The following is a 15,089-nucleotide window of genomic DNA, read 5'->3' as shown; positions in this document are numbered from 1 at the left end:
AATTTTTATTTATTTTTTAAAAGGTTTTATTTATTTATTTGAGAGAGAGAGCACAAGCAGGGGGAGCAGCAGAGGGAGAGGGAGAGGGAGAAGCAGGCTCTCCGCTGAGCAGGGAGCCTGACACAGGGCTGAATCCCAGGACCCCAGAATCATGACCTGAGTCGAAGGCAGATGCTTAACTGAGTGAGCCACCCAGGCACCCCTCTTACCTTTTTTTTTAAAGAAAATTTTAAATCACTAAAATGATCTCTAAACCCAATGTGGTGCTTGAACTCACAACCCCGAGATCAAGAGTCTCACACCCCATGGACTGAGCTAGCCAGGCAGCTCTATTTCTCGTATCTAATAAAGAGTCTGCTAATCAACATTAAATTCGAGGAATCACCGTATCTATCCAGCCACCTATTGGTTTCTGAGTTTCTTATTAATTGTGCCTTGAAAGTAAGCAGTTTAGTTGTATGGCATCAAATGAGAATCCTCCTTCGACACTTCCCTTTCCAGAATTTCTCTGAGGAGGCATTAGAGGAAGAAAGTGTGATTCTCACATTGGTTCCAGTTAATGAGGAACCTAATGCAGAACATCAAATGGAATCAAGTGTTTCTTCAACTTCAGAAGTCAGCTTGAAGATGCCTGGGTCAAGCAGTAAAGGTATGACGACAAGGATTGCTCAGTTTGCGCTCCCCCAGCTCTGGGAAGCCCAGGGAAAAGATTTCTCTTTCTTATCTTTTGACTGTACAACACCTATCTTAAATTTCACCTTGATTACCTATGGTAAGAGTTCTCAGACTCCCACTTCTCAATTGCTAGGCACTGTGCCTTGCTTTTAAGACACAAAAAATAGCGTGCGGAGTACCTTGGACAGAACATGGTTCTTACAGTCAGCTAGAAAGGAACTCAAATTCCCAGCCATGAAGCGCAATCTTGTCTTCGTTTTGGTTAATACATACTTTACATACCTCTTATAAACACAAGTGATTTTTTTCTAGCTTTGCAATATAAGCCACATATGACCTTATGTAATTGCAAGGTGTACAATGTGATGATTGATACACACTTACATTGCATAATGATTACCAAAATGAGGTTAAGTAGCGTTTCCATCACCTCACACAGTTCCCTATTCCCACCGCATCCCATGGTGATAACATTTAAAGATTTGCTCTCAGCAACTTTATTTATATATTTATTTATTATTATTTTGAGGGAGAGAACTCACATGAGTGAGCAAGTGTGTGTAGGCTGTAGGGAGGGGTGGGGAGAAGCAGAGGAAGAAGGAGAGAGAATCTTTTTGTTGTTATTTGGTTGGTTTTGTTTTTTGTTTTGTTTTTTTAAGATTTTATGTATTTATTTGAGAGAGAGAAGGTGAGTGAGCATTGGAGAGAGCGAGCGAACGAGCAAGCCACCAGTGGGAGGAGAGGGAGAGGAAGAAGCCAACTCCCCACTGAGCAGGGAGCCAGGCTTGGGACTCAATCCCAGGACCCCGGGATCATGACCTGAGCCTAAGACAGATGCTCAACAGACTGAGCCACTCAGGCACCCCTGTTTTGTTTTGTTTTTTTAAGATGTTATTTATTTATTTGTCAGAGAGCTAGTGAGCCCACAAGCAGGAGGTACAGCAGGTGGAGGGCGAAGCAGGGTCCCCGCTGAGCAAGGAGCCTGATGTGGGACCTGAGCCAAACGCAGATGCTTAACCAACTAAGCCACCCAGGTGTCATGAGAGAGAGGATCCTAAGTAGGCTTCATGCTCAGTGCAGAGTCTCATGTGGGGCCTAATCTCAAGACCCTGAGATCATGACCTGAACCGAAATTAAAAGGGTTGGACACTTAACTGATTGAGCCACCCAGGTGCTCCTGCTCTTAGCAGCATTGAAACATACAGCGTAACATCGTTAACAATAGTCACAACGCCATACATTAGATCCCCATAACTTACTCATCATATGGCTGAAAATTTGTACTTTGATTTCAACATCTCCTCAAATTCNTGATGTGGGGCTCGATCCCACAATGCTGGGATCACGCCCTGAGCCGAAGGCAGACGCTTAACCGCTGTGCCACCCAGGCGCCCCATCAAATAAGTATTTTGAGAATGATTTTATTTATTTANAGCAGTTCTTAATGTCATGACCCTTTGAGTCTGTTCTTAGTGCTTCACATAAGGGCATCAAATAAGTATTTTGAGAATGATTTTATTTATTTATTTATTTATTTAAAGATTTTATTTTTATTTATTCGACAGAGATAGAGACAGCCAGCGAGAGAGGGAACACAAGCAGGGGGAGTGGGAGAGGAAGAAGCAGGCTTATAGCGGAAGAGCCTGATGTGGGGCTCGATCCCATAACGCTGGGATCACACCCTGAGCCGAAGGCAGATGCTTAACCGCTGTGCCACCCAGGCGCCCCTGATTTTATTTTCTTGATAAATAAAGAGACTTCAGTGCAAGNCTCGATTCCATAACGCCGGGATCACGCCCTGAGCCGAAGGCAGATGCTTAACCGCTGTGCCACCCAGGCGCCACTGATTTTATTTTCTTGATAAATAAAGAGACTTCAGTGCAAAAACGGACTTCAGTGCAGAGTAAACAGTGACAGGTTACACTAAGCAGAGTGAGGTGAGATGGGGTGCTGCCGAGGAACATGAGGCAGGCTGATGGAATGCAGGATCATTGGTGGTGGGTGGTTTCTTTGATTTCTCTTGGGACAACTAGTATTTTGGGTCCAAATTCTAGACATTTTGGAGTAGCAATCCAATATAGTGTTCTATCCGGGCGGCTGTTGGTGGCTGTAAAAAAAAAAGCATAGGCTTTAGAATTTCAAAATGTAGGTTTGATTTCCAGGTCTGCCATTTTAATGGAAATGTGATCTTGGGTAAGTCCTTTAATTACAGAACCTATTACTTGTAATACAGGAAAAATATTTGATGTGTGTTTGTTCGTGTGTGTAAACTGGGTTGTAAGAAATTAGCAAAAACTTTGTTAAATTGTAATCTTAAAAATACTAAATTATTACTACTTTGATTTCCTTCTTTTCTCAGTTTGTCATCCGCAAATAAGTGAACAATTCAAGTTTTGCCCAAAACATAGCTATAATACACCAATCCTTCCCTTGCCAACAAATTTGCCTCCATTTAATAAAGTACGTTGGGACACTTTGCGGACCTGGTGCCAACAACTGAATTTGAGTACCGATGGCCGGGTGAGTACACCGGTGGGAAACTATGCTGCACAGAGCAAGTGTGGAAAGCTTGGCCAATTTGTAATTTTCATTTCCCCTCTTAATGTCCTTAGAAAACAGAGGTTTATCTGAGGCTCCAGAAACATGCTTACCCGGAAAAAAACCAGGTGAGTAAGGAATGTGGTGACAATGTAAAGGTGAGTTCTGATTGTGAATTGTTCCTTCTATCCCATTGTCTCTGTATATGTTGTGTCTCTTAAGGCGAGATTTCTCAACCAGGGCTATTGACATTTTGGATAAAGAAGATGGTGTGTGTATATAATACAAAGGAATATTACTCAGCCATAAAAAAGAATGAAATATTTTGCCATTTATGACAATATGGATGGACCTAGAGGGTATTAAGTCAAATAAGACAGACAGAAAAACAAATATCATATGATTTCACGTGTATGTGGAATCTAAAAAACCAACCAAACCAGAAGCAGACTCAGAAACAGGGAATGATCTGGAGGTTGTCTGAGGGGAGAGGTGTGGGGGATGGACAAAATAGGGGATAGGAAATCAAAAGGTACTGACTTCCAGTTATAAAGTAAATAAGACATGGGGATGCAATGTACAGCCTAGGGAATGTAGTCATATTATAACAACTTTGTATGGTGACAGATGGTAGCTAGACTTATGGTGATCACTTGGTAACGTATGTAAATGTTGAATCACTATGTTTTACACCTTAAACTAATATAATATTGTATGGAACTACATTACAATTGGAAAAAAAAAGACTATTGACATTTTGGGCCAAATAACTTGTTTTGGTTGGGGGGGTTGTCTGGTGCATTTTAGGCCTAAACATCCCTGGCCTCTACTCACTAAGTGTCAGTGGCAGTGCCTTCTGCTTTTCCCACTCCCTTGTCCCCAGTTTTAACAATCAAAAATTTCTCCTAGTTTCTCTAAGGGAACTAATAATCCTAAATATTTCCTACACTTAACACACATGGGTCGATGTATAAAAAATGATAAAATTGACACAAAACACAAAAGTCATTAGGGTGGTAGCACTTCGCTGAAAACCCACCATGAATTCCATTTGCAGAATATTCCTGAAACATCATTAGAAGCTAAATTGCAGTCATGTTCGAGGAAAGGCAAGATGGTGGCCAAGAAAGCAAAGCTTTGGAAAAGTTGCAAGAAGAGAGAGAGAGAGGAAGAGAGTAATACAGTCGAGGTGGTAACTTCAGCACAGGAAGGCATGTTGGCAGCGTGGTCAAGAATTGCTGCAAGAGCCAATCAGTCCAAGTCTGTGAATTCACGTTCCATTCCTGCTTCTGTTGAGACCTTTCTGCTGCAAGCCTCTGGTAAGATCAACCTTAAAAGAGTGAGCATTGGGACGGCTGGTTGGCTCAGTCCGTAGAGCATGCAAACTCTTGATCTCATGTGGATCATGAGTTCAAGCCCCCCATTGGGTGTGGAGCCTACTTAAAAAAAAAAAAAGAATAGACTGAGTACTATTCCAGAGAAAGGTTAAATTTTATTAGTCCCATACTGAAAGGCAGTAAAAGGGAGAGAGCTAAAATGTTGTAGATTGGATATTAGATTCACATAGGAATTATCTTTTCGTTGACAGTCAAGTTTTGCGTGGACCACGCGCTTGAGAGTCGGGGGCGGGGTTTGGGAGGGGGAGGAAGGAGGAGAGGCAGAGGGAGAGTGAGAAGCAGACTCCCCCACTGAGCAGATGCAGGGCTCCATCCCAGGACCCAGAGATCATGACCTGATCTGAAGTCCGAGGCTTAACAGGCTGAGCCACCCAGGCATCCCGTCCCTTAGATTTTTAAAGAACGATCCTTTTGCCGTTTTGTGTAGTTGAGGCAGTGTAATGTAATGATTGGGCAAATGGGCTGTGAATCAGAATATCTAGATCCATGTCTTGGTTCTGGGAAAATTATATTTAACATAAGCTACAGTTACCTCACCTGCAAAGAAAGGAAATAGAAGGTAAATATTAATGTTCTTAAGGATACGTGTATTCATACATGTAAACCACTCAGCAAAATCTTCAGCGCAGAGCAACCATTCCAAAAAGTTAATTGGCATCCCTTGTGCTATATAATTTGTGAAGTCAGATAGTTATAGTGTCTTTGGTGTATATTTTTCTTTCCATTCAGTATAGAATATAAGAGCAAAACCGAGAGTGACTTGCTGAGAGGTTGGATTAGGGCGCTGTTACTCGATTTTTGCTGTTTATCTTCGCTCCTCTTTCCTCCTCAGGTGCCCGGTGGTGTGTGGTGCACGGCAGACCTCTCTTGGCCGACGCACAAGGTTGGGTTCGCCTGCAGTTTCATGCAGGTCAGGCCTGGGTGCCTGACACTCCGAAGAGGATGATCTCTCTCTTCCTGTTACCTGCCTGCACTTTCCCATCCCCAGGCCTAGAAGATAATATGTTATGCCCTGAATGTGCTAAGAGGTAACCCTTACTTCTCAGTATGGCTCGCGGCAAAGGAGATGTCTGGATAGGGTTCTGAATAATCTAGTAGGAGAAGGTAGAGGGCAATATGCTGTTTTCTTAATTTGCCATATAGATCAGGCAAAAAGAGGAAGCAAAAAACTTAGTAGTGGGTTAGAACTCAGATAAATGTGGCTTCTTAGAAACCTTAACAAAGTATCCAAGTTAGGACCTTAACTGCCTCCATTTTAGAGAAATGTTTTAAAGAAAAAAAAAAAAGACTTTAGAGTTCACATGGCAAATACTTTCCTGGGGATACACAATTTAGTTAGACAAAATCCATGTAGCACTCTGGAATGAAAAAGGAGTAAGAGATGCTATGAAAATATATGGGTAGTACCTATATTGGAGTAGCTTAGGGAAACTCCCCAAGGGATGACATGTAATGAGGAAGAGCTTACCATTTGGAAAGTAAATAGGTGAATGTGTTTGAAGCTTATACTGACAAATAAGTGGGAAAGGGAGGAGCAGACCACTGCAAGTTTTTTTTTTTTTCCTTCCCCAAGTTTTATATAAAAGTCTCATATTATCCTTTGGCCCTTAGTTACTTAGTCACTTTTGGGACGTGGACTCTTTGAGAATCTGTAACTACATACTCACCATCCAGGGCAATACACATTGGGCATACACATGAGCCTGCTTTAGATTTTATTTAGACCATAGCGCTTCTCATGTTTGAGTACAAAATTCAACTTTTGACAATGGAATTGGGTGGAGGTGATATGAGATGAATGTGGAGGAAAACTAAGACTTTTATAAGGAAGTGTTTTGAAATCTTGCAATAGAAACTGAATTTGAAGATTACTATAATAATTCTGGAGAGATACAATCTATGGACTTGGCAAAGAATTTAAAGAGGAATGGAAAAATTTAAGAGATGTAGGAGTACAGGGAACAGTTGTCTGATTACATGGAAAGGTAGAAGTCCAGTTCAGTGGCCAGGAATGTGATACATGGGACATGCTGGCCAGTGGTCTAGAGTTCTGGGAGAAGTTTTACCATATGAATTACACATAGGAGTATGTACAGGAAAGAATCCAAAAGAGAATCAACGTATCAGTGGCAGGTGAGCAATGGAGACCAAAAAGGTACAGGTAGAGGCTGAAAGATAAGTGGAAAAAGGAAGCCGTGGGCAGAGAGTTTCGGAAGGAGGTGGTTGGCAGTGAGATGGCCATGTGAGACTGGTTAATGCAGTACTGTTGGGAATGTCAGTTTAGGACACCATTGGTGGCCTTTTGAGTATGTTGAGAGGAGCAGCAGAAACAGAATGGGGTAGTTTTAAGTTGGAGTAGAACATGTGAAGAACTAGGAACAGAACATATTAATAATCTGTTCTACCTGAGTGGAGAATGAGGTAATAGTTGAGGCAGTAATATTACGGGAGCTTTTTGCTTCCATCCTTCCTTCCTTTTCTTTTGTTTCTTTTTATTTATAAATGAGAAAACCATGATCGAATATGAAGAGCGAAGGGGATGTGGGAAGAAGCTGCAGGAAGAAAATGGAAAGTGTAAATATAATGGAAGTGGAACTGGGGCGCCTACCTGGCTCAGTCAGTAGAGCGTGTGACTCTTGACCTTGGGGGTCATGAGTTTGAGCCCCATGTCGGGTGTAGAGATTACTTACAAATAAATAAACAAAAGTTAAAAATAAGGAAGTGGACCCAGTTGTAGTATATAGAATATGAGCCATGGTATTAAATGAACAATCCTGTTCTTTACCACGTAAAACATTTTTCCCACCATTCCTTGGTCATGGGGCAAACTACTAAGGAACTCCAGAAGTGGATTCCTTATTTATTGCAGTTGGTATGGAATGGTCTATCTTACTCTTAAGAATTTTTCAAAATTCTTTTTTAAATTTCTTTATAGAAATAAGAAGATGATGAAAAGATTAATTGCACTGGGGAAGGAAAAGCGACCTCGTTTGAACAGACCAACATCATTCCCTTTGGATGGGCCGTATCGTAATAAAGAGTAAATGGTGCAGAGCGCACCGCTACCATTGACTGCATCCCAGTGATGGATTGCTGTGCTCTGTCTAGCCGGCCTCAGTGTTGCTTGGTACCTTGAGTACAGATGCGAATGTCTGGATCCTGTACTTGAATTTGCCAAGAAGCGACTGCTACTCCTGCTTCAAGGATTTGGTTCTATAGAATATAATTTAGTTCTGCTTTAATTAATAGATTTTTTAAAGTTTCAGGTTTTCAGAAAAATCGAGTAGAAAGTACAGAGTTCTGAAATACTGCTCCAGCCCCTTCCCCGACTACCAGCAGCCTGCTCCAGAGTGGTGCAGTTGCTGAACCTACGTTACCACCAAAGCCCATAGTTCACAGCAGGGTTCACTTTGTGTGTCGTATAGTCAGTGGGCCTTGACAAGTATATATTATGACCACCTATATCCACCATTATAGTGTCTTCAGAATAGCTTCCCTGCTGTAAAATGTTCATGTTCCATCTGTTTCTTCCCTCCGACTCTGACCACTCCGCAGCTTTGCCTTTTCTAGAATGTCATACATTTGGAATCATACAGTAGCCTTTTCAGATTGACTAATTTCACAATATGCATTTAAGATTCCACCTTTTCATGGCTTAAACTCCCACTTCTTAGCGCTAAATAGTCCATTGCCTGCATGTACCTGTTTGTTTATTCATTCACGTATTAGTCACCCAGGCTGCTTCTGACTTGGAGCAGTCATGAGGAAAGCTGCTATAAACATTTGTGTGCAGGTTGTGCGGGCATACATTTTCAGCTTAGTTGGGTAAATACCAAGGAGCGTGGTTGCGGGATCATGGGGTAAAATATGTTTAGTTTTACAAGAAACTGCCGAACTGTCTCCCCAAGTGGCTGGTACCATTTGGCATTCCCACCAGCAGTGAGTGAGGGTTCTCATTGCTCCACATGCTTACCAGCGTTTGGTGGTGTCAGTGCTTTGGATCTTGGCCGTCCTAATGGGTGTGTAGAAGTATCTCATTATTTTAATTTGCAATTCCCCAATGACCTGAAATGTGCAGTTTCATTTCATAGGCTTATGTGTCATCTGTATATCTTTGGTGAGCTATCTGTTCAGGTTTTTTGCCCATTTTTTTCATCTGGTTCACTTTCTTGTTGTGGGTTCTTTTGTATTTTGAGTGATTGTCTTTTATTGGGTAAGTCTTGAAGATATTTTTCCTAGTCAGTGGCTTGTCTTATTCTCCTGATTAATTTGTGTATTTAGATCATTGATGTTGGTATAAATGGCTTAAGGTCTGTATTTGTTTTTATTGCCGCCCTTTATGTGTTATACGTTTTTAATGATCAATAAGCTATTAAGGCTATATTGCTACTATTGCAATCTTTTTAAAAATTGAAGTATAGTTGACAAAATATTTTATTAGTTTCAGGTGTACAACATAGTGGTTTGACATTTACATACATTACAAAATGCTCACTAGGATAAGTGTAGTCACCATTTGTCACCATATAATTATTTAATGTTACTGATTACATTCCCTATGCTGTACTTGTTATTCCCATTACTTTTTTAAAAACTGAAAGTCTGTATTTCTTAATCCCCCCAAATCCTTTTATTTTGCCCATCCTCCCACCCCCTCCCCCCGGCAACCACCAATTTGTTGTCTATTTATTTTTTGTTTTTTAGATTCTATATATAAGTGAAATTATGTAGTATTTGTCCTTCTCTGACTTATTTCACTTAGCATAATATCGTCTAGGTCCATACATCTTGCAAAAGGCAAGATATTTTTTTATGGCTGAGTAATATTCTGTTGTATAAATACACACCACATCTTTATCCTTTCACTTACCAGTGGACACTTGGGCTGCTTCCATATCTTTGCTATTATACAGTGAACATAAGGGTGCATATATCTTTTTGAATTACTGTTACCATTTTCTTTGGGTAAATACCCAGAAGTGGAATTGCCAGATTAGTTTTTTGTGGAACCTTCCTACTGTTTTCAATAGCGGCTGCAACAATTCACATTCCTAGCAATGGTACACACCTATTAGAATAGCCAAAATCCAAAGCACTACATAATCCAGTATATCCTCAACAAAATGCAAGCTGAATTCAATAGCTTATTAAAAGGATTGTATACGACTGCCAAGTGGGATTTATCCCTGCAATATAAGGTGGTTCAACTTATGAAAAGCAATGTAATATGCCTATCAATAGAATGAAGAAGAAAAATACCTTGATGAAAAGGGCATTTATCAAAAGCCTAAACCCCTTTCTGATGAAAACATTAAGGAAGCAAGGAATAGAAGGAAACTTCCTCAACTTAATAGGGGCCATATAGGAAAAGCCCACAAGTAATAAACTCCGTGGTAAAAGGCTGAAAGTTATTCACCTAAAGTTAGGAACAAGATGAGAATGCCTGTTTTCACCACTTCAATTCAGTATGGTACTGGAATTTCTAGCCAGAGAAATTTGATAAGAGAGTCATCTAAATAAATGACTTAGAATAAAGTCATCTACATTGGAAAGGCAGTAAAACTACACACAGATGACATTACATATGGAAAAATCATCCCTCAAAAAACTGTTAAAGCTAATTAACAACAGCAAATTTCAGAATATAAAAAGCACAAAATATCAGTTGTGTTTTTTAAAATACTTTATTTATTGTATATACATAGCAGAAGCAGAGGGAAAGGAAGGGAGAATTCCAAGCAGACTCCATGCAGAACACAGAGCTAGAGGTGGGGTTCGATCCCAGGGCCCTGAGATCATGACCGGAGCTGAAATCAAGAGTCAGACGCCTATCCGACTGAGCCACCCAGGTGCCCCAATATCAGCTGTATTCATATATACTAACAGTGATGATCTGAAAAGTAAATTAAGAAAACGATTCCATTTACAATAGCATCAAAAATAGTATAAACAAAGGGATAAACTTGACGTACAGGACTTAACACTGAAGACCCCAAAACATTGCTGAAATTACTTTCCCTTTTTAGTTCATTAGTGTGGTAAAATACACTGACCTATTTCAAGTATAGGAACACGCTTGTACTTTTTATGTTGCTAACTTACAATGATGCATTTTTTATTACATTTTATATATTTGAAAAATTTTGCTCCAAAGAAAAGTTGAAAGGACAGAAACAATTCGCTATTTGTTAATATTTGCCAGATTTGATGAAACATTCTCCATTTGTTTTCGACTGATACCCTGCCAGGTAAAGCAAGCAGACACATTCTTTGCCCCTCAGTACTTAAGCATACACCTTCTAAAAATAAGGACATTCTTTTACATAATCACAGTATCATTATCAAAACCTAAGAAACAGTCATTGCATAATAACATATAATATCTAGTTCATATTCAAATATGCTTAATTGTCCCCCGAGTACTTTTTGTACTTTAAAAGCTCCAGGATTCAATAGAGTTTCAGGCGTTCTATTTGATTGTAATTTCTATTTCCTTCTAATCAAGATATTTCTCTTTTTAATGATAATTAACTTTTTGAAGAGAAAAGGTCAGTTTTCTTGTACAATATACCACATTCTGGGTTGTTTCCTCAAGGTGTTCTTTGACTGATTCTTTATTTCCTATAAACTCAAAATTAAGGTTTGATTAGTTTCAGATAAACACTTTTGGCGAGTATCCTTCATGCATAAGATTGAAGACTTCATACTGCATTGCATGAGAAGGTACGTAATTCAGATTATCTCATCATTATATTAAAAATGTATCACCTTATTAAAGTGATGACCGCTAGATTTCTCTAAGGTCTACCGGCAGTTTTCACTTTGGAATTTGTAACTATTCTGTAGGGTGATGCCTTGACACAATGTGACTATTTGTCCCTTGGCAACTCTTCACCCAGTGAATTTTAGCATCCAGTCGTCATCGCTGGCACTTTCCCTGCCCCTGTGCTGACCTGGGTTCTTGAGTTAAGGTCAAGAAAGAATTTGGAGCCAACCTCCCCCCCAAGTAATTAAGAATTTAGTAGCAGTTAAAGGGAAAGTACATTCTCAAGATGGCAGAGCAAGCTGATCTAGAGGTGGCAACCGCACCGGCGTTAGGGTGCCTTTTCTTTTTACGTCTGCATAGGTTATGGGCCATAACTAGAGCAGTCTCTGACTGAGGTCGCCTCCAGTCATCTAAGGGACTCCTACCGGTGAGGAGGGGGTTTTGGGCTCTATGTAGGCGTCACCTTCAGGGGGTGTGGAAAGCACAACGTCAACGTAGTGTGATGCCGCTGTAGGTTACCATTGGGCAGTAGTTAGGGAAGGGCACATACGTGCTCCCAGGTGCTTTTTCTAGCTGTTAGTGTACCAGGGGATGATTGGCAGTTTCTTGATTTTTATCTTAATGGTGGGAAGGTCCCCTTCCCTGCGCATATCTAGCTAACTGCCTACTCTATAACAACGGTCATTCACAGCTGAATCAATGATTACCTTGATGGTTGTAAAATCTTTTTGGCCTTTATTCATTTTTTTTTTTAGCTGGCATTCTTTTGTAAAGAAAACTCCCTCTCTCTTCTCTTTGAGTACCATTTAAATTTTTTAATTTTAAAAATTGCTTTTATTTTTTTTAATTATTTTTTTAAAGTTTCTATTTATTTGTGAGAGAGAGCACAAGCAAGGGGAGTGGCAGGCAGAGGGATAAGCAGGCTTCCCTCTGAGCAGGGAGCCCAATGCAGGACTCAATCGCAGGACCCCAGGACCTGAGCGGAAGACAGGTGCTTAACTGACTGAGCCACCCAGGCATCCCTTAAAAATTGTTTTTAAACTTAACTTTTAGTTACATGCTATGACCAGTTAATATAGATTTGTGTGTGTGTGTATATTTTTAAAAAAAATTTTTTTTAAGTTTCTTTCTATACTTATTTTTAGTAATCTCTACCCCCAACATGGGCCTGGAACTCAGGACTCCAAGATCAAGAGTCACATGCCCTTCTGGCTGAGCCAGCCAGGTGCCCCACAATTATTATTATGGTGCATTAAGATACTCTTGGATTCAATTAGTTTGTATTTTATTTAAATTGTTGCATTACATGAGTGATTTTTCACATACTGACTTAACTGTTTCTATAGATTATACTGGTTTTGTTAACAGTTTGAAAATGTTGCCTCTTTTCTATTTTACAGAACAAGTTGTGTAATAAGGGAATTATTTAGTACTTGAAAGTTTGTGGTATTCACATGTAAAAACATCTAGGCAAGGATTTTTATTGAGACGACAGAATATGTGATTATCATTTCAGTTTCTTTAATTGTTGGTTTATTCTAGTTTTCTATATTTTTATGCTACTTGTTTCATCTTAATTTTTTTTCTGGAGCTTTGTTTCTTCCAAGTTTTCAAAGTTAACACCATATTTTTTTGTTGTTGTCCACTGTGTCAGAATCTTTCAGATTATATACTTACTTGATTTCTCTCATTTTCTTATTCAGTCTTGTTAGAGATTCATCTTATTAATCTTTCCAAAGAACAGTGTAAGTGGGATTCTTCAGGAGGCAGACTGAGACAGAGTACAGGATACAGAATGTTGGGGAGCACTTTTGGGATCAACACCCATGGAAGGGAAAGGGAGAACGCAGGACTGGGAAGAGAGAATCAGACTGCGATGGAAGCCAGGATCAAAGCCTTGGCCAACCTCTGGGGGAAGTTCTGGAGCGAAGATATCAGGGTTGTCTTACTGTGGATCAACTGTGCACTACACCCCAGCCAAGTTAGTCACTGGTTGTGGGCTCCTTGGGGAAGGCTATGACCTTGGGCAAGGGCATTCATCTGCCTGTGAGAGGCTCTCCCAGGGGCTGACAGCTGGAAGCTGTTTTCACAACACTCTTCCTTCACTGAAGGGGAACCTGCACAACTCATGTCCAAGTTCACTACAGTTGATGTCTGATGTTGATCAGTCTCTGCCTTGTTGTTTTATGGGGTTGTCCTTCTACCTTGCTGTTTTGTTTTCCATTTCCTTAATTTTTTGACATTATCTTAATATTTTTTTTTCCTTCCTCCATGGTTCTTCAAATTGATTCATTTGTTTTCCTATCTTGAGTTGTAATTTTCTTTGAGTTAAAGTATTGGTTCGTTCATATTCAGTCCTTTTGTTCTGATCAATATTTTTGAAGCTAGAAGTTTCCTCACAAGAACTGCTCCTCTAATTCTGGAAGTTCTCAATCATTATTTCTTCAAAACATTCCCTATCTGTGTTTATTCTTATCTTCTCCTCCAGGGGTCTTATTAAATATTGTTAACTTTTTTCCTTCATAGCTCTTAATTTCTCTTTCGTAACTTTGTCTTGGGTTACTGTTTGCAAGACCAGGACCAAGCATTTGTCAGACAGAAAGAGTCCTGAGCAAGGAGTTCCTAGATTCTTCTCTCTCTTCTGATACATAAGACATGTAAATGCCCAGAATAAATTTGTGCTACATGAAAGGCACTGGCTCCTCCTCAGCAAGCCGGTGGGATTCTTGCCACCTCCAGGATCACCCAAAGGCAGAGAAAAGATAGTATGTGCCATTGTGAACTTCCCACTTGGCTGAGTTTCCAGACTGCTTTGCTCTTCTTTTTCATTAACGTTTATATCCAATCAGCCAGGAGAACAAATGGCTTCTAGCTCTTTCCAAATGCTTCTATTTCAGAGCTGTGTTTTTAAACTTAGCTGTCTGCAATTTCTCATACTTCTTTTTAGTTCTGCCGGGGGTGGGAAGGAGGGCAGAGAAGGGAGAGGTTAAGGTCCCAAGTAAGCACTTAATCTCACCCTTTACCCTCCTATTGCTTGCGTTTAGAACTCCACAAGCTGGAGAATACGAGTGTTTGTGACCTACCATGTATTTTGTAGAATTAAACTTCAGAAGGTCCTCTGAACTCAGGCTATTGATGGTTAATGGCACCGTTGTCCAATAGTCAGTCTATTTTAGAGAGAGCCCAAACAGAAAGATCAAATGTCACAGCCTTCCCAGTAGAGCGCATAGTTGAGCTCTCAGGGTAAAATAGACCTAGGGCAAAGTGCTAGGAGGTCTGTCTTCCAAAAATGAATTGTCTTCTAATATAAACATTTCTTGCCTTAAAAAAAACACACACACAAAAAACCACGATATCATCAGTCGTTGAAATAACTAGGAAGGAGTCTAACTCAATAACCCAGAGAACACCAACTCTGGCTATATGTTAGTTATTGTTTACTATTTCAGTCTGTCATTCTTCCTTCATTAAAAGTTCTATTTTTTCTTTATTTTTCTTATTGTTGTTCACCAAAGACTCCATCTTTCTTGACCTCAAAATCAATTTGTGTAGCTAGAAGATACTCTTGATTTGTATTTACAATTCCAGGTTTGCCTCTAGGTACTACAGAAAGAGGGATGTACTTTCAGACCTTATAACCTAAGATGAAGGAATAGAAGAGGAGATCACTTAATGAATCTTTGTGATTTATAACACGTGATCATAGTGATTAG

At 39.9% G+C, this 15,089-nt stretch overlaps 1 protein-coding gene across 1 annotated transcript; it reads left to right on the top strand.

Annotated features, from left to right (window-relative positions):
• The first annotated feature begins 468 nt into the window (after positions 1-468).
• On the top strand, positions 469-7,687 carry DPPA2 (developmental pluripotency associated 2). The gene is made up of 6 exons (XM_034669116.1): positions 469-649; positions 3,035-3,195; positions 3,288-3,341; positions 4,271-4,532; positions 5,443-5,638; positions 7,546-7,687. Exons 1-6 carry the CDS (start codon positions 469-471, stop codon positions 7,652-7,654), a joined length of 963 nt encoding a protein of 320 aa, XP_034525007.1. The 3' UTR covers positions 7,655-7,687.
• The last annotated feature ends 7,402 nt before the right edge of the window (positions 7,688-15,089 follow it).

This window comes from Ailuropoda melanoleuca, chromosome 1 (genome assembly GCF_002007445.2).
Source record: "Ailuropoda melanoleuca isolate Jingjing chromosome 1, ASM200744v2, whole genome shotgun sequence".
Taxonomy (NCBI): domain Eukaryota; kingdom Metazoa; phylum Chordata; class Mammalia; order Carnivora; family Ursidae; genus Ailuropoda; species Ailuropoda melanoleuca.
This window is presented reverse-complemented; position numbering and strand designations above follow the sequence as displayed.

Coding starts and splice junctions, on each gene's coding strand:
- DPPA2 (XM_034669116.1), top strand. CDS start 469: ATGAGAATCCTCCTTCGACACTTCCCTTTCCAGAATTTCTCTGAGGAG. Junction 3,342..4,270: donor CTTACCCGGAAAAAAACCAG/GTGAGTAAGGAA, acceptor TTCCATTTGCAG/AATATTCCTGAAACATCATT. Junction 4,533..5,442: donor CTTTCTGCTGCAAGCCTCTG/GTAAGATCAACC, acceptor TTTCCTCCTCAG/GTGCCCGGTGGTGTGTGGTG.